A 23,031-nucleotide genomic window follows, 5' to 3' on the forward strand; every position below is an offset into this window, starting at 1 on the left:
CCTCGATCAGAGCAGGGTCAGACCTCGAAGCTCCAGTGGAGATTAGACACTGCTGGAGGAGGAGGAGGAGGTGGTGGAGGCAGAATTAATCCCTTCTCGCCCTCGCCACCCCCCCGTAAATCCAGCCTGGCCGCCAGGATTGCAGGATCTCGGGAGCTAGGAGGCTTTGGGGGATCGACCTGGCTTGATCCCACCAGGATCCCCCCTCTCCCTGACAGCATTCTTACCCTCTGCTACATCACTGCTTCTGACTCGGCAGCAGCTCTTTGGGGCAACTCACCTTGTTCTCCCTCTATTTTGTAGACTGGGAGCAGGGAGGGTGGGTTGGCAACCCATTGGTGACCTCCTCCCCTTCCTCACTCCACCGTCTCAGCGCTCAACCGCATCCAAAGGCGATGCCAACTTCCAGACTGGCAGCGATCCTCACTTCTCCAAGGATTCTGGGAACCTCTGTGGGGAAAGCAACCGCCTCTGGTGGTGCTCACCCCACGTAAAAAAAAAATCAGCAACTCCTTCAATAACGATCCCTGATGGGAACATCCACAGGGAAGAGCTCAGCACCTCCCCAGGTTCCCCGGGAGAAGGATGTGTGGAAGCCTGTACGTGTTTGTTTGATTTTATTAGGACCGACACATTCATCGTATGTCACAACGTCACCGATGGATGAGCTCCAGGAAATAAAAACCCACTGGCCCCGGCGGCTCCGGACCAGGAACACGCTGCAAAGGCATAAATGCGTCCTCCCCCCGCCCCCCTCCCGCTCCCTCCCCCTCCCCACCTTCCCCTTCTCACAGCTTTGATTGTATCCATAAGCAATGGGTCAACAAGAAAACAAAAATAATCGTCATTTTTCCCAGCTGCCAGGTTATTCTCACAGAGAGTTTTGGAACTCGATTTAATAAAATAAAAAATAAAATAAAAAAAAAAAGAAAAAGGAAATCGAAAGGAGAAAAAGAAAAGACGAAAAAAAGGGTAAAAAGTGAAAATAAAAATAATAAAAAAACCAAATTAAAAGAAGTGAAAGAAAAAAAAGGAAAATAACGAAATTTTTTAAAAATTCCAAAAAAGAAAAGATAAAAAAGAAAAGAAAAAAGAGGAATAGAAAAAAAGAAAAATGAGAGAAATCAGAGAAAAATAATGATAAAAAAGGACAAAAGAGAGAAAAATAGGGAAAAACTAAACAGAAAAAAATAAAGAAAAAATAAAAAGGCCAGGAATTATTTTAATGTTAAAAAAATAAAATAAAATAAAAGCAGATATGGCAATGCTACTAAGGATGTGGAATACATCACGGAACCCAAAGTCTTTGCAGGCAACACTGTTTGGAGAGAGGAGAACACTCGATGGTGAAAAAAGTGAAGTTCTAAATTATATACAAGATATCTAAGGGTGGCTTTGAAAAACAGTCCCCGGGCCGGGAGTTGGGGTTTCCCTCGCCGTTATCTATTGCTTATTGAGTCAGATCCATAGTAACACTTAGAGACGGATGCGTCCAAATGAGACACCGTGGAATAAAGGAAAGACCAAACCCTCAGTTTCTGTATGAAAACGCCGTGTGTACGAGCCTGTCCCATGTGGAATGTACCGACAGTCGTCTCGTGGGCCGGGTGCTCCTCCTCGCCACGCTGCTCCGGCGGGGACCCGGCCGGTGCGGCCAGAGAGCCGGGCCCGGCGTGGGGGAAGCGCCCCGCGAGCCTCTGCGCACCCCAAAACGCGCTTCCAGGCGGAAAAGTCCAGCGTGCCCGGATGTGAACGGACAGGATCCGAGTGAGATGGAAAATGGGGCGGAAAGCCCTGATCCTTATGAAGGACGAGGCTCAGTTGTTAAATTTTAAGGGGTACCCGATGGCTTTTTCCAGGCACTCTACCAAAGAGCCGGCAGACAGAAAATCCCTCTCCACTTCCACAAATTTGATGTAGATGGATTTGGGTGAGACACCGGGCTCTACGACGCAGTTCTGAGATAAAAAGGCGTTGATCCCGACCCAATCTTTGCTGAAGGTTTTAGTGTTTGCCTGGAAGTGTAAAAACAGGCACTGCTGGAGAGTCCGAACCTCGGCGATGCCAAGGTAACAGTAGATAATCCGGGCAGATTCCATGTCCACCCGAAGGGAGGCCTGTGGCGAGGGGACCTCGAGTTCCCCTGGAGTCTCATTGCTCGGGTCGGGTGCCTGGTGCTCGGCCAGCGGTGAGGGGAGTTTCTCGTGGCACTCCTCGTATCCAATGGCGTACAGGCCAGGGCTTTTTGGGATCCCTCCTGGTAATAAATACTGCACCACGTTCCCTCCGGTGGGTTTGGAGTGAGCGATGGGAATCCAGTCGATCTCCATGTGCAGCTCCAAGCATCTGGCTTCGCTGATGGTGATCTCCAGGAATTTGTAATAAACGTTCTTCCAGTTCATTTTCTGTACTCGGGTCATGATCACCCGACCCTCCGGTTTTTCCGAGTTGAAATATTCCCGGAGCCGCTTGCCCAGCGGCACCTGGGAGCTGATCTCTGCGTAGTGGTAACGGATATCCTCCTTCCAGCGGGTGTTGTACCCGATGCCAAAAATGGCCAGTTTGTTAGAAAGGTGGAGCCTGGAGAAGTCCGTCCAGCTCTGAAACAGCTCCCACTTCAACTGGACCGACTCCAAGATTTGCATAATGTTCTGCATGACGTCGCGCTTCCTGGAAATTAAGAAACAGAGGGAGAGAAGGATAAGGGCATCAGAGCTGAAAAAACTTTCCCAGCGAATGCATCAACCTTCAGAAAACATTAATCCCAGTCAGCTTTCTTGCCTGATTTTTCTTACTGCTATATACATTGCTGGGGCAGTTTATGGGTTAGAACAACCCCCCTGATGGGGAAATTTTAAATTAATCTTGGCAAAACCAAAACAAACCCAACCCCAACTCCTCCTGATATCAAAGCAACTGCAAGGAAGCATGTATCTGGTCCTGCTGAATAAATACACACTCAACTACTGGGTCATTCTTTACAACCCTGGGCTTCCATGTGCTGCATCCCAAACTCACAACTGCCACTGAAAACACTTCTGCCTCATTGTCATCCCCAAATTAATGCCAGCAAACAGGACTGTAATTGTAAAAACCCCAATGGGAGCCTGAAGCCATTCCCAAGGGCCTGTCCCAGCGCTGGGGTGGAAACACAGCTCAAGTGACCAACCCCCTGGAGCAGAAGATGCTCCCAGACACATCCTGGATGCTGCTGGATGGACAACCCCTCCAGAGAGCCAATGAAGAAATCCCCACGTGCCCAAAGAACTGTTTTCACTCCCAGCAGCGAGTTTCAGAGAGGGGTTTACATCAGGAGAGAGCATCCACGTGCACCTGCAGCGAGCTGGAATGGCTTCCTCCAGGATAAATGTGACCCTTAGGGTGTAATTAGCTGGCAGGGAGAACTCCTAATTTGGGGAGTTATTGTCCTATAATCAAAGCTGTAGGAAGATATTGCAACTCGTTTGCTAACGGGAAACCTCTCTTGGTCCAACAAACGGGATGTAAAAGATCTTTCCATGCAACTCTCCTTCCTTTATCCATTGTGCCACATCTGGAAAGCTGAACTGTAGAGGCCACTGCACTCCCAAGAGGATTTTTTCTCCTTCCACATCCCACCAGGAGGACGTGCTGTACCAGGGGACACAGGTTTTCTTCTGCAGGTTCCTCAGGATCACTTAAACTCCCTAAAACCAGCTCTTCCCAACAGCTTCCCAGTGGAGTCCAGCATCAGACTGGTGAGGGATCTGAAGGCCTCTAAGAGCAGATATGACACCCCACAACCAAGGCTGACTCTGGCAGATGCATTCCTGCCCAACAAATCCCTGTGGGGAACAGGTCTTTTTCCATCATAATGTGTACAAGAGCTCAAAGAAAAGTGAACTGGGAGCTGCAGAGCCTTCCTGTGGTGCTGGAGAGGCCCCACCTCAGAGCCTTTCATCCCAAAAAAACCTGCTTTTACAGGTCTAACCACAACACATGTGATTCTGGGAAGGTTCTGCTACTGCTGGCTGTCCTGCAGGTGATGGAGTGCCTTTGGAGCAGGCTGAGGGCACTGGGCTCAGGACACAGAGCTCTGGTTTGACGTACGACGGTTGGTTGGACACCATCTGCAACCCTCACCTGTGGCGTCCAAGCCCCTCCGAGCACCCAGGTTGGGATAGCTCCCTCCTCACAGCACCAGGACCACATCCATCACTGCCTCATCCATCTCACCTGTCTTGCAGTACCAATCATGCCAGAAGATCCCTAAAAAGACCTTAAAAGGCATTTTGGGAAGTGCATTTCCACCACAATTGGAGTGTAACCGAGTTTCTAGAGCACTGAGGAGGGGCTGGCTGGAGGAGCAGAGCCCTGTCTGTGCCAGGGGTTTTAAAAATGTCAGTTCCATCAGCACCAAAGTTCTGTTTCTTACTGCACGTACTTCCTGAGGAGTCAGTTCCACTGCCCAGAAGCAATGGAGAGAAACCCTGGGCATCCTTGGCAAGACTACCCCAAATCCATTTCCATTTACACTCAAACACTGTGGCAATGCTGATTCAAAGCTTCCCTGAGGTTTTGCCATGCTTGGAAAATATCTTTTTGAGGCTTCTGGAAGTGCAAGTTTACCTTTTGGGCACAAGGGGATAGGACAGACAAGGGGACAGGGCAGTGCTGGAACACAACACTGGCACACATGCTCGACTCCTGACGGCAGCTGAGCTCCAGTTATTCCCTTCCCAAGGCAAAGACAGGAGAGCAGGGCGTGGGCAGGTTTTCATTCAACAGCTGAGGAACAGAGCGAGGAACTGCAAGCAAAGCCCCCACCTTTATTAACTGCACTATAAATACTCTGCTTGGTTTAGCTCGGCACAAGCCAGAGCCGAAGCTCGGCTGCGTCAGTCACTCCGACTGCTCCTGCAGGGAACAGCAACCATTGCAGGAGAGCAGAGCTTCAACAGCAGACAGAGAAGGGCTTTCCACAGGGAACCCACCACTTCCAGCACCAAAGAAAACAGGGAAAGACAAATTTTAAGGAGTTTTGCTTTTCAGGTTTAGCATCTTCTTGCTTATACTTTGGCTTCCCAGGCTCTATCCAGGATCTCGACGACTTAGCCAAGCAGAGGTATCATAAGCAGTAAAAATCACTATTATTTAATTATTTATTAATTTTAAAATGCCATTTTCACTCATTCAGCTATTTAAAATTATTTCTTAAACATGCTTATGTATTTGCTTTATTTATAGTGTTAATAGGATTCATTTTTCAGGAGGAAAATGGGAGCTGAGCAGAAGGTTTAACCTGTCGCATATCTCAGGACAATCTCACTTTTCAGCTGCAGAAGGTGCCCTAGAGCTGGATTTTCCCTCATCATCAAACCATCACCTCCCTGCTTGGAGTCTGGGACCTGCAGTTTCTTCCTCCTTGGAAGCTTTTGCAATTCAAATGAGGAAAGACTTGAGACAAGAGTAGGCGAAAATTTGTTCTAAGGCGCTGTTTCCAAACCAAGCAGACTTCAAAGGGCCCAGAAGAGCTGCTTTCAGTGAAGAGCCACGAGCTTTCTCTAGCTCATCTTCCCAACACCAGCAGTGAATCAAACCACTTCTCCAAGTCTCTAAGTAGTATTTCACTTTTCAAAACAGTTTATTTGAAGGCAACAGCCAAGGGCAGGCAACAGCAGAGCCGACATGGGGAAAGAGCCCTCTGATGGAGGATGGGATGTGGACACAGGTTACCTATTGCCCTTTGCTTCCTATACTGTCAAAAATAAGGTGAAAGGTGGGAAGTCCCTGTATGTCACAGACTCTGAACACTTTGGCCTGGAAGGGACCTTAAAAGTTCATCTCATTCCCATCCCTGCCATGGGCAGGGACACATTCCACTATCCCAGGTTGCTCCAAGCCCTGCCCAGCCTGGTCTTGGACACTTGCAGGGATCCAAGGCCTCCCACCCTCCCAGGGAACAATTCCTTCCCAAGATCCCATCTGTCCCTGCCCTCTGGCACTGGGAAGCCATTCCCCCTTGTCCTGTCCCTCCTGGCCCTTGTCCCAAGGCCCTCTGCAGCTCTCCTGGAGCCCCTTTAGGCCCTGCAAGGGGCTCTGAGCTCTCCCTGGAGCCTTCTCCTCTCTAGGTGAGCACCCCCAGCTCTCCCAGCCTGGCTCCAGAGCAGAGGGGCTCTGGTCTTTGGAGACCTTTACCATGTCCCCCCAGAGGAGCCCATGGCTCTCTCCATGTCACTTGGAGACACATTCCTCAGCGGGGGCAGCTGTGCTGTCCCACATTGTTGGAAGCTCAGAGGAGATGGGATTTCTGCCCTCTGACACCCAGGCAGGTCATACACGTGCTGTAACTAAAAGCTATCTCCACTAAATCCCTGAAGCTGCAAGTGGCCTTTTTTCCTCCCAGCTTTGTAACTTGCTTTTTCCCAGCCCTTTCAGTGTTTTGGAGCTCTGTTACACCTTATCTTCATCCAGCCCTCCTTCACCCCACCACATTTATTAATTGGTCCTTAGGGAGTCTGGTGCAGACATTCCCTATCCCTTGCTTTCTCCTTGGCTCACATCCATTCCTCTCCCCATAGCTACATGAGCTGATGGCAAAAAGCTGCCTGTTATGAGCACAACCAAATACCACAAATATTAACCCAGCACTGCTCAGTGCAGCGAGTTCCTGGAGCCATCGCTGTGTTGGGTCCTTGGGGATCTGAGGAGACAACAGGACACCAGTGGTGGTGGACAAACAGCTCCTGGCTTCCACACAAACTGCACTGTGACCTGCAGCAGCCTGCTCGCCTCCCATGTGCTCCTGCTCCGTGACTGAGGGACGGCGTGGAATCCAGAGGGATTGGGACAAGCTCAGTCAGTGGCCTTGGGGAACCTCACGAGGCGTAACAAGGCCAAGGGCAGGTGCTGCACCCGGGTCGGGGTAACCCCCAGGATCAATCCAGGCTGGGGATGGAGGGATGGGGAGCAGCTCTGGCAGAAGCACTTGGGGTGCTGGTGGGTGAGAGCTGGACAGGCCCTGGCCCAGAACCGCCCCTGTGCTGGGCTGAGCCCCCAGCGTGGGCAGCAGGGAGGGGGGGATTCTGCCCCTCTGCCCCGCTCAGCTGAGACCCCACCTGCAGAGCTGCCTCCAGCTCGAGGGTCCCAGCACAGGAAGGACCTGGAGCTGCTGGAGGCAGGCCAGAGGAGGCACCAGGATGATCAGAGGGATGGAGCCCCTCTGCTCTGGAGCCAGGCTGGGAGAGCTGGGGGTGTTCACCTGGAGAGGAGAAGGCTCCAGGGAGAGCTCAGAGCCCCTTGCAGGGCCTAAAGGGGCTCCAGGAGAGCTGCAGAGGGACTGGGGACAAGGGCCAGGAGGGACAGGACACAGGGAATGGCTTCCCAGTGCCAGAGGGCAGGGCTGGATGGGAGATTGGGAAGGAATTGTTCCCTGGGAGGGTGGGCAGGCCCTGGCACAGGGTGCCCAGAGCAGCTGTGGCTGCCCCTGGATCCCTGGCAGTGTCCAACGCCAGGCTGGACAGGGCTTGGAGCAACCTGGGACAGTGGAAGGTGTCCCCATAATAGGGGGTTGGAATGAGATGAGCTTTAAGGTCCCTTCCAACTCAAACCATTCTAGAATTCTGTTTTTCTATGTCCACAAGCACACCACAAGTTTCACCAGAATTTGAATGATTTATGGAGACAATTTCTGCTGAAAATCTGCCCTTGACCAAGAAGGCAGATGAACCCGACTTTGAACTAGGCTATCTGCATTTTAAAAGGCTGCACAAAGAACTGAAAGAGTTTGGCAACTATTTATCTACTGTGGCTTTTAGATGAAATTCTATTTTTTCAAGATAATAAATAAATACTCAGCTTATCTTTGTATTAGCTATGCATCTTCTGACCGCTTTTAACCTACTGAGTCAGAGTTTACAAGTTCCTTCTCCTCACAGACAAGGGGAAAAGCAGCTTTCAGCAAATCTGTGTGTTGGAAAATGCTCTGTGCTTCCACTCTGCACGCAGGATGAGTTTATCGTCAGCACGCTTCACAAAATGCCCCAGAGTTCAGAGACTCCACTGCATTTTAGAGGGAATTTGGGGGGGGAAATGAGCATAAAACTCTGAAAGGTCTCATTTACCAAAATCTAATTCAGCTGTTCATGTACACTTAAAACCTGGAAGAGATGACTTGTGTGGTCCAAGCCTTCACCTCAGAAAATTCAGCATTATTTGCTATGCAGTTCCTTAAAGGTAAAATTACTCCAGAACAGCACCAAGAAACTGTTCAAAGAGGCAGTAAGAACATTTACACTGAAAAAAGTTACTTTTTTCCAGGTTGTCCCTGAGCTGTTAAACTGAATTTGCTCCACGTGAAGAAAAGTCACCTTTGGCTATGTGAATATCCACCTGAAGTGAGGAGTCTGATGAAGCTACACCACTGCCATGGAAGCTTCTTGTTAATTCTTTTTGCTTTAAAATTATTTTTATTTTCTTAAGTTATTTTATCTTAATTTTATTTCTATTTTTACTTATTTATAATTATTTCAAATTTTTTAGAGGATTTTTTTTTTTCATTGAGTTACAGCACAAAGCCTCTGTTACAGATGACTCATCAGGGATGTTCTGTTGCTGTTCCCAGTGCTGGTGACCTCCTACCCTACAGCAGCTCCTTTTCCACTATGGAAAACCCCTGGTGACACTACAACCCACTGGTGTGGGAGCTCCTGTGTGCAACACACCCCAAAGGGTCTGTGAGGCTGGCTCACTCCCACTGCAGACAGATCCACAACCACCCCTAAAAGCTGGCAGAAAGTAGCCCTGGACAGAGTAAATACAGCACAATTCCTTTCATTTTTGGGAATGCTCTGTGTTATTGTTGGAGAGGAAAGGGAGCTTCGCATGATCAAAGCATTTAAAAGGCTCCAGTGTTTGTTAGATTAAACCCAGCTAAAAGGTTACAAGTAAGGTCTGGAAAGTTATAAAAATGAAAATCAGAGACTCCAAAGCTTTGGTGTGCCTTCCCACCAAAGGAAAGGAGCTTTTCTTGTGGGTTTTGTCTGTGGTTTAAGTCCTCACCATCCACGTAGTAAGTCTCGTTTCCTTTGCTGAATGGCAAAGCCAAGGAGAAACAGAGTTGTGAAGCATTTCAGCTGTTCTGAGGTAATGGGAATAATGCGTAAAGCAGATTCAACTGTATGAATAGTCTTGCACAATGTATTTATAATTATAAACAGAAGTTTCAAATATCCTCCCCTCCTGCACAACATCCCCAGGGAAATACATTCCAGGGTAAAACATTCATAAATTACTTACTGCGTGTCTTCTGAAGATTCCTGTTTTATCTTTAATGTTCTTTTCGTGGTAGGCATTTCATCTGAAAGGTAAAATTCCAACACATAATTAGATTTTAAATAATGTTCTTAGGGCTTTTTTTTTTTTTTTTTTAAAGAGGCTGAAATTAAATAAAAAATAAATCTGAGTTGCTTCGTAAGTCAGGCAGTCTGCTGGAGTTCTGCATGAGACAGCTCCAGCTCTTACACCCTCTGTAATTGATTGGGTTTTTCTTTAACTTGGAAGAGATATGGACAGTTAAAATCTGAATCTCTCTCTGCAAGTGCAAAACCTTTCACGGACAAGTCTCCAACCCCTGCTAAATCACACATCGACAGAATTGCAAACTGCATTGTTTCAAGAAAAAAACCAAGAAAAAGCAATCCTGCTTCCAATAGTACATTTCAAGAGGAAGCAGCAGCAGAGCTGCATCTGTGTCCAATTTAGATGCTGTGTGCCAAGTGCTTTGCTCACAACTTCGGAGCGTGAAGGGCATCGTCAGCCCGAGCACACGCAAATGTCCCCGAAACTGGTGACAAACCAGGAGATCCCAGCTTGACTCACCATAACGAGCCATACCAGACAGAATTAGCCATCATTTACATACGTTTTGTAACGTTTCTTCTCCCCACTGTTTCTCTCCCACATATTTCTGACTTTTAAATCCCCCAGGGAAGAAGTCTGAGGAACTGGAACGCGGTTAACAGCCAACTTGCAAATTTTAACATTAAACTGCGATCTAAGGCTCTTTCAAAGCATCCTGACTCACCAGTCCCCCAAACACAGACGTGTACAGATACCCAACTGCATCTCCTCTCCCTCTTTCATCCTACAAATGGAAGGAAAAAGCCTTTATACAATTCACCTGCTTCACCTGTGATCTGATCAACTTAAAGCTTCTGCTGTGAAAAACCCTGCTCAGGTAAGGGAGGAACAGACACCTGTAAGAGCGGTACCTTGAGAGAAATTTGCCTCAAGAAACCCACTTCTTCCCAGAACTGCTCAGATTGGAGTGTGTTTTCTATCAGGAATGTGGTACCCTGATCTGTTGAACAAAGTTCAGAAATCCACAAGCAACAATTAAACCTCCAAATTAATTAAAATATTGACTTTTAGGCAGAGACAGCAATAATTCAGGCAAGAAAAGCACGTGGAGAAATTTGGTTTCGGTCTCAAACATCCAAGTGTGAGCTTGCTTGCTATTTTTTAATTTTAAAAAGGCCACACCTCTGGATATAAACATATTGATGTGTTTAATACCAATTTATCAGGATATATAAGAAAGAGCAACATTTTTACAGTTGTTGGTGTTGCTAGCAGCAGGCTGAAGTCTTGTTCACAGTTTAAGCACATGGTGTTTGAATGGTAACACCCAGGTACCACTGAAAGGGAATCCCATGAGGGAAAGTAAAGCTGAGAGTGGAAGGAGAGACAGGGAAGGTGTCACCTCCACTGCTCCTGGCCACACAGCCCTTCCTGCCGAGCTCTTCAAACTCCAGTCCTGACCCTAAAGGACTTCAAGAACCGTGGTTTGCTTTTGATTAACTGAGAAATTTCTGTCCCTTTTCTCCCCAAGGATGTGTTTAGCATTGTGAGCACATTCTGTCCGAGAGGTGAAAGTTGGTACTGAGATATGCATGTGTCAGACAGCTACGAGCACAGGTAAAATCCAAGGATGGAGATGTGCCAAGATGGGATTTATGGGATTTCTTACCCAACTCCTGCTCTCCGGTCTGGTAGCAGTGAAGATCCTGACTGTGGTTTCCCCAGTCCTCCTGAGAGTATTCCTCCATCGTGCTGCCATCCGACTCCAGCTCCTGGTACAAGCCGCTGCTGTTGATGAGGACGGGCTGGCAGGGCTGGGAGTCCCATCCTCCCTGCCCAAACACCTGCTCCAGCTGTTCAAACGTGTAGCTGCTTTTCCTCTTCCCAACACCGTGCTCCTTCACGCGGCTGTAGCACCTGCGGAGGGTCTGAGAGAGACCAGCAGGTCAGTCAGGGGTGTGGGGTTGGACGAGCACACAGGCACTCACACACAGTCCCACAGGCAGAGTTTAGGGCTTTGGGGGTTATTTCTGCAGGTCATATTTGCCCTACGCTCATGAGCAATGCTCCCAAATTAATCTACACCCACCAGGAAGCATCATATATATCCGACATTCCCGCTTAGCGTTAACATCTATGACACAGGACAAGTTGTGCAGCAGCTACAGATTCCTCAGATTTAACTTGGGTGATTTATTCTCTTTCCCACTTAAAAAAAAAAAAAAAAAAAAATCCCCGGATCTGCTACGGATGCAGGGAAAAAATAAAATAAAAATACCAAGAGCCCCCCAGTCAGAGACACCAATCAGCCAGGAAAATGCACACCTACTACGAGAAGGAGAAAGCAGAGCTGGTGTTGTGCCCACAGCTTGGAGAGGGGGAAGCAGGGAGGAGAGAGAAAGGAAAACAGAAAGATTTCCCCCAAAGCAAAGACAGTCCAACCTTCCTTACTCTGTTAAGAAGACACAAGGTACAAAATGGATATGCCTAAGCTATTCAGCTAGGAAAATATATATATTACTTACATATTTTTTGCATTCCTTACTAACTCACTCTGTCTCTTGTGAAGCTGCTGAAATTTAAAAGAGGTCAAATCAATAATGCTCCCAGTTCCCAGACTTTGATATCAAGCATCAAGTAAGTAACAGCACTGAGGTGGCTTGGTATGAGCAGCCTCTCAAACAGAGCTGCAGCAGAACCTCCCACACAGATGCCAAAGCCTCACCCACTTTTGGTGATCCCTTTGGCATCCTGCACCAAGGGCTCGGCCACTTCACTGCTGCTGGATAAGCCTATGGTTCCATCCATGTTTTCCCCCTAATCTGGAGCAAAAGACAACTACTTGGGGGTAAAAAAAAACTTTCTACACAACCCTCAGTGTGGCTTTAATTCTACCACTGCTCTAATTTTGAAAGACAATGATATGCCCCAGGTTTGCCGGGTCTTGGGGTTTTTTTCAGATTGGTAAACTGCTAGAAAACATTAATTTTTTTTTTTAAATTAAATTTATCAGATTGCCAAGGTTCTAACTTGAATGGCAAAGCTGTCTCTGGAATTCAAGAGAGGCATTAATTTGGGAAGAACTAGTCCTGTTACCTTGCTTTCTGCAGGAGGACTGTAATGGACACATCATTACAAAAATTACTCGGTGTTTTTTCCCCCCAAAGAAAGGAACTTTTAAAACTCCAGAAAGCTGGAACCTACCTAATGCTCCTCATACACTGGTTTAACAGCATCAGCAGCAAAGGGATACATTTCTAACCAGTTTCCTCCTGAGATTCAGAGCCCTGGGGGCAGAAGCAAAACCGCTAAGCAGCAAGTCAGTATTACCCTGCTGTTTTAAACAAAAACACACGAAAATAACACAAAATAAAAAATAACCCAGATAAACACACAGGCAGCAACAGGCACGAGTTATTCCACGGTTTAAAGTGGAACCCTTCCCACTTTTGCCATAACTACCTCAGGATAAACAGGCAGAACCTCTTTGGATGGACACCAGCATATTTTATATTTCTGTCTGTGAGCAGGGTGGAAAACAAGCTGCTGTGGCAACCTAGAACCAAAACCCAGCCCAGAAACCTGTTGGTATTCACTGGTGCAAAGAGGCTTCCCTCAGACTGGGGTATAGATACATTTGGTTGTTAGAGTTCAGTTTTCTCACTCCAATTTCTCTCCTTTCAGCTCAAATCTCACTGAGCCATAAGGGCAAAGTCATTTCACTCCCAGACTCTTTCTAAAATCCACCCAAGTTAGATTTTTTTAAAATCTATTTCCCAAACTCCAGTTCTTGTATCTGCCCCAGCTTCTCCATAGGAGTTAAAAAACATGGATTTAGAGCCTCCAGCTGAATTTACTAGCAGCCTTCAAGCAAAACAAACTGTTTCCAAAGCATCCCTACTCTTGGCCAAGCCCTCTGGGAATGCCCGACACCATCAGCCACTCTATTTTCACACTCTATTTTCAGCATGTGCTTCAAACACCTCTCCCCACCAGTGGGGTTATGGAGGATCCCACACTGGGTTGTAGCCTAGTAGTAATTAATTATTTCAGTCAGGCTGCAAGCTGGCTTACTTTACTATCAAAATAATTTAGCAGCAAGTCAATGCAGACTAGTAGAAAAACTAAAGGGAGCAACACAGAAAGGGGGATGAAAATAAATGAGCAGTAGTGTCACTGCTCATTACTCTTACAGGTCAAGATACTTTTGGGGTTACTGCCCAGATGCTCACCTGGCTGTGTTACCTCCACTTCTGGAAGCAGATAACCTAAAATTTGAGGGAGAAAATCTCAAGTATAGGGCTTTCCAAAGCACCAAAAAACCTGTGGCCAAGCAGCTGGTGGCTCCTTGGTCTTGTGTGCTGGAGAATCAAGATTCCTGCTAGCTCTTTCTTCTTGGAGGCTCTTCCCAGTGTCTCCAACAGGCAGACCCTACAACTCTTCCTGATGTTCCCTCCAAATACCATAAATCGGCCTTGTTTCATGTAAACCCACAGGCTTCTCTTCTTCAGAGAGCCTGGTAAGACCTAAATAATTGCTCAGACCTCAGGAAATCTGGACATTTTATAATCCTTAACCTTTCTCTCACCATGTTATTCTGATCTCCAAGATCTAAGGTCTGGTTTTTTCTTACGCACCTCCTCTATTCCTGCCGGTGTCCAGCTCAACTCCTGCTCCGTGGTTCCTGAAGTGCACATACAGATATTGATACAGATACAGAAAGCAGGAAATTTAGGACAAGTAACTGAAAACAGACCTGATCACTGCCCAGTGACTGCTCAGACTGGAAGAGACCGAGGCTTTTGCTTATTGTTCTGCAACACTGCCTGCAACACGAACACATATTATCCCCGCTTAATTTATAGTTAGGAAAACCAAAGGAGGAGACAGTCACAAAGCTCAATGTGGATTTTCTCACCATTTCTAACTCACGAGTCCTCATCTCTACAAGTGAAGCCACCGAAGAACCTGGAGCTCTGCAGGAACTGCAGGATGAGGATGAGAAAAACCTTTAGGAAGGCTGCAGATATGGTCCTCCTTCCAGAAAAAAAATGAGGGAGAACCAGACCACAGCAAGCTTTTCATATATAACCTGAGGTCATCCAACACAGGGAATTCCAGATCCCTGATCTGAGACGTGCTCTTACTCAGGGAGAAGCTATGGGCTCTGCAGAGCACTTTGGTGGCCTACGGCTATGTCCACATTCATCTGTTTAAGCTGATTAATTGATAGCAGCCTAAAGGGCTCCTGAATGTCCCAGAGCACCACTCAGCACAACACTCAGCTTCAAAGTTGCTCTTTTACTTAATGGAAAGGAGCTCTCAGCTTTATATCCCAAATTAAGAACAGCATTGTCAAACAGCTCCCTCCCTCATCATCCCAGGATACTCACAGGCAACACAAGATGAAACTACATTGGGACAAAAGAAACAGCTTCTGAAGCCTGGAGTGCTTGTATCCTGATATACCCAAACACATAAGGACTTCCTGAAGAATTTGGCTCCAGTACAGTAAAAAAGTGATGGGAATGCCCTCTTGATTGAGATAAAAACCAGAGCTCTCTTTGGACAACGAAGAAGCAAAGGTACCCGGCAGACACAGGTAGGGACGGATGTCAGTCGAGGCAGGGCAGACACGGGTTTTTGTTAGTGAGAGCCGGAACTGAACAAAAACTCGCAGCCATCACTGCCAATTTCTAAATCACAATTAAATATAATAATAATAATAATAATAAAAAGCTCTTGCCTGGACAGGAATTATTTACAGAAGTGCCACAGCCAATTGTAGAGGTCAGCCCCCATGAGACAGGACTGTGCCAGCAGCCAAGAGCAAATGAAGCTGGACTTTAAGAGGCTGTGTCCCATCAGGGTGAGCAAACCAGTGACGTGTGGTGCCGTGACAAGAGACCCCACAGTGCTGTGTGCTCAAATCGGCTACCTGGGAAGACGCTCCATTGGTTGCTGCTATCAGAATGCTGAGGATACTCAGACCCTTCTCAGGGGTTTGTTGCTAATTGAGCCAGACCCCTAGAGAGGAGACTCCAGCACTGCCTGCAGAAAGGCTGGCAGCTGGGCACCTCTGATTCTCGATGCTTTGAGCTCCTGGTTTTCTTAAACCAGCACTGGATGAAAAGAATAGGAACTTGTTAGAGATTGAGAAGGCAGAGAAGCAAAACCCTCCCCCAGACCCACCAAGCCAACAACTTTGTAAAGAGTTTAGATGTAGTGGATGGTCCTCCAGACAAAGCTCAGCTTGCAGAGGTCACCAAATCACAGAATATCCCGAGTTGGAAGGGACCCACAAGGATCATCCAGTCCAACTCCTGCCCTGCAAAGACACCCCAACAATCCCACCACGTGTCTGAGGGTGTTGCCCAAATGCTCCTGGAGCTCTGGCAGGATCAGGGCCATGACCATTCCCTGGGGAACCTGTGTCTGTACCCAACCACTGTCTGGGGAAAGAACCTTTTCCTGATATCCAGCCTAAATGGACAAGATGCCTGAGTAAGGTTCAACCTGATCCTGGCACGACCTGTTCAAACATTACTTACTTTGGAGCACTGAAGGAGTAGGTTACCTTGCCTTCAGAAACAAGCTCATTCTGAAAATCAAACTTCAAGTTTCATGCATCTACTGTGATTAGGATAAACATCACTACCCCACTCACAGAACCAGACTTTTAAGGAAAACCCAGACTGCAGAAGCCTGGATGAAAAAATTGAAATACCAAAAGTGGTTTGAACCCAAATTTTCAGCACTAGCGGTGAAAGGTTTGGTAACAGGCGAGATCACAGCAGTCCATTGTCTGCTTGGCGCCCAAATTTATACTCTCAGCAAGAGGGAGGTAAGCAGGAATCTGCCCCTGTGACAGCACTTGAAGCAGAGTGCAAGAATCAGGAAGATTTTTAACATCTTCCCAAGTCCTCCACAGTCAGAGATCGCTACAGGAAAAAAATGTGTGTGTTCAATCTAGGATTTAATGTTCACAAATCTCCCTAAATGAGCTTTAATGCTCAAGTTTCACAAATCTGCCCTCCTGCAATGAGTTCCTGACCATCAACTGTTCCTATCTCAACAAGAGAACCTACCAGCTCGCTCCCGGCTCCCTCTGGGAATCACTCTGCACCCATGGAATGAGCAGTGGATGGCCCAAGTACACCAGAAGGATCAGACCAGAGTATTATAAACACACAACACGGCTGCAGAAGCCACTGGATTGTAACGACACTCGTCGTGCATGTGCAAATCAAGCCAGATTCCTACCAGCACAACAGTGCTCTGCAAATGCCCCGGCTGAGAGCGAATCCAAGAGGGTTCATTCCATGTGACACTCATATCCCAGAAATGTTCCTCTGCCACAGCCCCACAAAGGATTGAAACAAATAAATCCGCTCTTTGTCATGGAAGAATTTATTTTTCCCAGCTATAAATGTCAACAGAAGGTTGCTCCCACCTTCTGCATATGAGATCCTCCAGTGAGAAGCTGGGCTGCTGGGAAGGATTCAAGGAATGGCAAGAAACAGCCCAGCCTGGCAAACCTGGCACATCTGAATCTATTTAAGCCGAGGGAAGAATGGGAGGTAACTTGAACACCTGCACACATCACAGCCCAGGGAGTTAATGGGATGGGGAGCTGGGACCGAGATAAACTCAAGATGAAGATAAACCACATTCAAAAGAAACAGAAACTCAGAATCATGGAATGGGGTTGGAAGCTACCTTAAAGGGTCATTCCAACCCTCCTGCCATGGGCAGGGACACCTTCCACTAGACCAGACTGCTCCAAGCCCTGTCCAGCCTGACCTTGGACACTTCCAGGGATCCAGGGGCAGCCACAGCTTCTCTGGGCACCCTGTGCCAAGGCCTCCCCACCCCTACAGGGAAGAATTTTTTCCTGATATCCAATCAAGCCCTGCCCTGTCACTGGGAAGACATTCCCACTTGCTCTGCCACTCCAGGCCCTTGTAGAAAGTCCCTCTCCATCTTTCTTGTCAGCTCAAATCAAAGTTGCTTTGAAGGTGGATGGTTGGCTGGTTGCTATGAAATGCACCAATGCTCCATCATTTGAGATCTCTGAATTACAAAGACACCCACTCCACACGACTTTGGACCCAGGGATGGAATTCTGGCAGAAATCCTGTAACGTCCAGCAGCTCACACTAGATCACAAGCAAGCACTGCTTCTGAGACAGCTTTGTTGGAGCAGCTTTCCTGCCTTAAAAAACAACTCCATGCAAGATTTACAAACAGATTGTTTACATCACAAAGCAGCTGAAACCACAGCCCCCTTACAAACAAGCCCTGCCATCGCCACATTAGTGTTGCTTAAAGCAAGAAATACCAACAGCTCATAGTCAGGTGTAATTTTCCATCCCTTCCCATTTCATGTGGGTTTGTGGCACTCCCAGCTATTCTTTGTGCCTATGTTCTTTCTGAGCACCAAACAAACATCTTCAAGGTATTTATTTTCCTTTTGAAAAACAAATTACTTTTGTGGACAACCACAACCCAGCCAAAACCTCCAGTCACCCATCTGGGGGGAGGAGGAGGTCTCGTACAGAAAACCCAACAACAGCAGAACTGGATTGGCAGTGATACTTGGGAATTCCTGCAGTCAGGAGTTAAGATGCTGGAGCTGCTTCTCTTTGAATCAATGGGTTGGCATTGACTCTGGGAAAGGCAAAATGAAAGCAGAACTCACATTTCTGCAGTAGCTGAAGAAATGACATTTTAAAAATGCCCCCAAATTAGTTTTAACAGCAACTTCTAAGAAGGGATTTGTCTCTGCTGGGGAAAGGCTCTCCAGCTGCGCCTGCAGCCAGAGCATTTCCAGCCCTGAAATGCTCTCTCAGCCCAACTGAGCAATGTGCCATCAGGAGGATGAGTCTTTGATTCCACCCTCCATAAAGATGCAAGCAACAGAAGTGGAAATTCTCCCATGGGTTTAAAAAAAGGCCTAAAATCTGGTATTGAAGAAACAACTGGAGCCCATTATTTCAAGAACATTCATTTAAAACAAAACAAGCCTGAAAACGCCCCTTGACTGCAACACCCGAGCTCACCTGAGCTTTCCCAGAACATCCCCCGTCACTGCAGCCACCTGGGATGGCTGGAAGAGGATGGAATGATGAAGTTCCAGCATACCTATGAAACATATTCCATGTGCCCTGTGGACTGCGGTCTCCAAGCTGTATGGCCTTCACACAACAGCTTCACAGCACAAGGCAAGGGCTCATTTTCCCATGCCCAAATTCCCAGCAAACCTCCTGCTGCCTGGTTGAAACAGCATTGCCCAGTGCAGGACACAGGATCCCAGTAAGGCTGGAAAGGGTTTGGCGAAATACTCCATGACCTGCCTTAAAACCCTGGCTCTAAGGTCAAACCTGAAAACTAAAAAGCTCTCCATGTGCTGCTGTGGGAAGGTGATGAGTTTCAGGACAGACAAACCAGGTTAAATCCGTGCTCAGGAACGTGGGGAATAGGAAAGGGCTGAATGAAAAGAACAGAGAGTGTCACTGAACAAGCAAGGATTAAGGACAGAACGTGACTTGTCGGGATGAGGACGCTGTGGTGCACAAGACAGCTCTTCTGGGAATGCAATAGGCAGGAATCAAGATGTTCCATTCTTCCTACAGCTCCCAACCGCAGAGCTCCCCAAGCCACCTACCTCAGAGTCACCAAGTCGGACTCAAGGTCTCTTTCCAAAGGAAAAGCTGCTGAAATGGTTACATGTGAATCCCTAAATTTAAAACAGACCCTTTCAGAGCGGCTCCAACCTGACAGCGGCCTCGTTCCAGCTGCTGATGTGCAGAAAAGTACATGCAGATGGTGGGAGATGGGCAAAAATTTGCATTGGGACCTTCCTGCACACCCTGTTTGAATTAAGAGAGAATGCATCCATGCCATACAATTGGAAAACCCTCTGCTTACAAGCTGATTTGTTCCTTTCCAGCTCAACTGGCTGTTGAGAGTCAAGATTTGGCTGTGTCCAGGGAACGCAGGTGTTCTGAAGGAAAGCAGTACTGCGTCCTTATCTAAGATTCATTTATAAAACCAGCTGAACCTGGAATGTTTGGAGCACCATTCATTATCCAGCAGCAAAGCCTCATGCTTCTGTCCCCTGATGGGCATTAAGTATCCTACAAAATCCTGGAAACACTGAACATTTTGGGTAATAAATGGAACAATGCAGCTATGTGCTCCTTCATCACCATCTCCCCAGTCCTGTTTTCAGTGTGGAGGATTCTGAAGTGCTTGTTCCCTCCTCTTGTTCCCACAGCACATGACAGTCCTCCTGCTCTGTCTCAGAGAGGAATCCACTCATGACCCCTCCACATCTAGAAGTGACTTCTGTTTGTGGTGGACCATCAAAACGTCAAGCAGCCAATCCTGCCTGGAATCCTACAAAAACTGGGATTTTAGGGTTGGCAACAGCTACCACAACTATCTCCATAACCCCTGTAACAAGGTAAATTCTTGGCACCCAGGAGAACTCCCAGCTTTCAACAAGCACTCATTTCCCAGCAATTCCAGGCCAAAACCCACTGAGAGCCCAAAGGCTTTGGAAAAGCCACATTTTTGCTGCTCCAGATGACTGTGCTGACGAAGGCCCTCACTGGGCATTACAGCGTTGAAGGAGAGCCCATCCCGATGTACTGCAATCTAGATACATCTAACAGGTCTGGCAGGAGCTGCTCTTGGTGATAAATATCAGCCTTGAGCTCTTTTACTGCTGTTTGGTGGGTGGTTTCTTCCAAGTTTGAACATTTCAGGGGCAAAGATGTGCTCAAGCTTCACTTCTGAAGGGAAAGTGGGAGAATCCTCAGCTGCAAGGAGCTCAAACTGCTGGGAGGCACCAAAATGCTCCCACAATCAACTCCATCCAACAGCACTGTCCAAACCCAAAGAGCCAGTTCTGGGCTGTTCTAACAGCAAGATGACTCCTCACAACCTGACAGCATCCCCCAAAATTGGGGCTGGGGGCCTCAGTCACTGCAGTGACTCCCATCACAGCCCAAAACCAATGGACAAAGCCAAACCCCCTCCAGGAATTTTTCCATCATGCATCTGCCTCTGGCAAAGCCCACAAGTTTGCAGAAGAGCTGATTCAAGCAACAAGCACCTTGAAAGCCACCAGGAGAACAAGGGACTCCAGGAGGGTTCACAGTACAGCAACATTCCTCTCCAAAAATATTTGGATGTGCTCAAGGGAAAAAGATCCCTGAGCAGCAAATACACACACGTGAGGAAAACACATTGAGAAACCCAAACTTCTAAAGAATGTGGGATTGTTTTGAGTATCTATTTCCAGGACAGGCTGTTCTAATCAACGGGGATCAAAGTGGGAATCCTGCACTTACTCCCAGGCATTCCTGATGCTGCAGCATCCCTTATTCCATGGATTTTGCAAATTAAAGGCAGCCCAGGTGTACACACCTGGATGGCTGCAGTCCAGCTGGGCTAGCACAGGTGTATTTAAGAGATGGGAAGAGGAAAGGAGAAACAACCACCCCCCTGAGCCCCAGCAATAACAACACGTTCATTTTGCACTCCATCAGCATTTGGGGGGGCTGCAGGAGCCTAATGGGCCAGGAAAGGAGAAATCAGAGCCAGAGGGAGATCAGAGCGTGCAATTCACCCTCCCAAACATCATCCACATTTACAAACTCAAACCCCGCAGCGATTTCCACACCATCCAAATACCTCCTCTCTGTAAAAGCAGGATGCACGCAGTGACTGCTCCCAAACCAGGCACCACACCCAGCCCTTTTTTCCCAGGGAATGATGGAACTGGAAAGACCTCTCTGCCAAATACAGCCCACGGGGCTGCTCATCAGTTACTCAAGAGATCTGTGAAGCCACAGCACGTTCCTGTCAAGCCAGGGAAGCCATCGGATTCTACACAACAACTCCACAGCAAAGGACAGAGCCAGGAGTGCAAGAGCAACCAGTGCCTCCCCTTGTTACTGGGGCAACTGGGAGCCCTGTTTTCCCAACAGGGCTACAGGGAGCAGCCAGTGCCAGCCCCTCATGGACAGAGGATGCTGGAGGACACGTGAGGGGACAGAGTCAACCATGGCACCCACAGCACTCGGGACCAAAGGAGAAAACCCAGGGGATGTGGTGGTCCAAAAACCCAGGGGACGGATCCTGCTGGAGCTGTCCCCATGAGGAGACACAAACAACTGGTATGCTGTGTCCGTCTCCACTCAGAACCAGGGGATGCTGCCACAGCCCACCCACACCAGAGGAACTGAACCCACGGGACGAGTCCCAAAGGTGCTGCTGGAGGCTACGGGTGCAAGGGAGGAACCCAGAGGACATGGCACCCAGGAGACACCACGGGAAGCCAGGCAGCTGAGCCAGGGAATGGGATACCCTGCACCCAGGGCAAGGGCTGGGCTCAGTCCCGGGGACAACCATGCCAAGGCCAGAGAATGCTCCAGAAAACTGCAGCGTGGAGACCCCGAAAGGCCAAGCCCTGGGGACACGGTGACCCCAAACCCAGGGCCAAAGGACAGGCTGAGCCAGGAAGATGCCCACAGCCAGCGCCAAAGGACGCTCAGGACAGATCCTGAAGGCACCGAACTCCCGGGACACGGTGCCCCAGACGCAGCACCAAAGAATGCTCAGGAGAACACCTCTCCGGGAAAGGGACCACACACCGCCCCGGGAGCTGACCCACCCGCGGGCGGGCGGCCGAGCACGGGGAGCCCCGGCCCACCCTCCCGTCCCGGGCCGCGCCGCCGCCCCCCAGGGTACCTTGATGCGCTCCCGGCACTGGGACGGGGTGCGCTCGTAGCCCAGCTCGGCCAGGGCGCGGGAGACGCGCTCGTACATGGCGGGCCCGGGCGCTTTGCTGCCGAACACGGTGCCCGCACCCTCCAGCTGCTGGTACCGCGCCTCCACCAGCCGCTCATTGCCCCACACGGCGATCAGCGCGTTGGTCTCCGCCGGCGTCCAGGACATCCCGCGGCAGGCGGCGGCCGCGGCGGCGGCGGCGGCGCCGCCAGGCGAGAAGGAGACGGAGGGCGAGGCCCCGCCGCGGGCGCCCAGCGCGGCCCCGCCGGCCGCCGGCCCCGCGCCCAGCGGGGAGGCGCCGCTGGGCGTGGAGGGGTCGGACAGGCTGGGGTTGCCGTCGCTGAGCGCGCCCGGTGAGCCCGGCGACAGCACCTCCATCTTGGGGACGCGGAGCGGTGGCTCGGCCGGCGGGAGCTGCGAGGAGCCGCAGGGCGCCGCCATGATGGGGGTGCGCACCGAGCGGGCGGAAGTGACGTGCCGCCCCGGGGGCGGAGCTTCCGGCAGCGCTGGGGCGGGGTGCATAGCGAGGGGGCGGGGCAGGGGGCGTGTCCATGACGCAATAAGGGGCGTGGCCGCAGGGCGCGGCCATGGAAGGAGCGGAGCGCGGCTGCCGGCTGGGGGCGGGGCTTGCCGGAAGGGGCGTGGTCATGGGCGGGGCTGGGCGCGCAGAGGGCGCGGCGATGAATGGGCGTGGTCACGGGGTGGGCGTGGTCACGGGGTGGGCGGGGCTCTGTGATGGGCGGGGCCATCCGGGCAGGGTTCCCGCAGCCCCCTCAGGGCAGGGTCCCCGCAGCCCCTCCCTCCCATCACCCGGATTTGCCTTGGCCTGAGGACCCCGAATGTGGGGCCGAACATCCCAAAGGGGAGGTTTACTCCCCCCCAGCCTTGGCG

The 23,031-nt window shown here is 49.3% G+C and overlaps 1 protein-coding gene across 1 annotated transcript; it reads right to left on the reverse strand.

Annotated features, from left to right (window-relative positions):
- Window positions 1–1,101: 1,101 nt before the first annotated feature.
- Window positions 1,102–22,581, reverse strand: MSANTD2 (Myb/SANT DNA binding domain containing 2; the record flags this gene model as incomplete). The annotated part of the gene is given in 6 exon segments (XM_082297098.1): window positions 1,102–2,670; window positions 9,277–9,337; window positions 11,009–11,267; window positions 11,865–11,870; window positions 11,873–11,911; window positions 22,102–22,581. Coding segments are annotated over 6 exon segments (1,698 nt in total). The 3' UTR covers window positions 1,102–1,817.
- Window positions 22,582–23,031: the final 450 nt, after the last annotated feature.

Source organism: Coloeus monedula (genome assembly GCF_965178545.1).
Source record: "Coloeus monedula genome assembly, chromosome: 25".
Taxonomy (NCBI): Eukaryota; Metazoa; Chordata; class Aves; order Passeriformes; family Corvidae; genus Coloeus; species Coloeus monedula.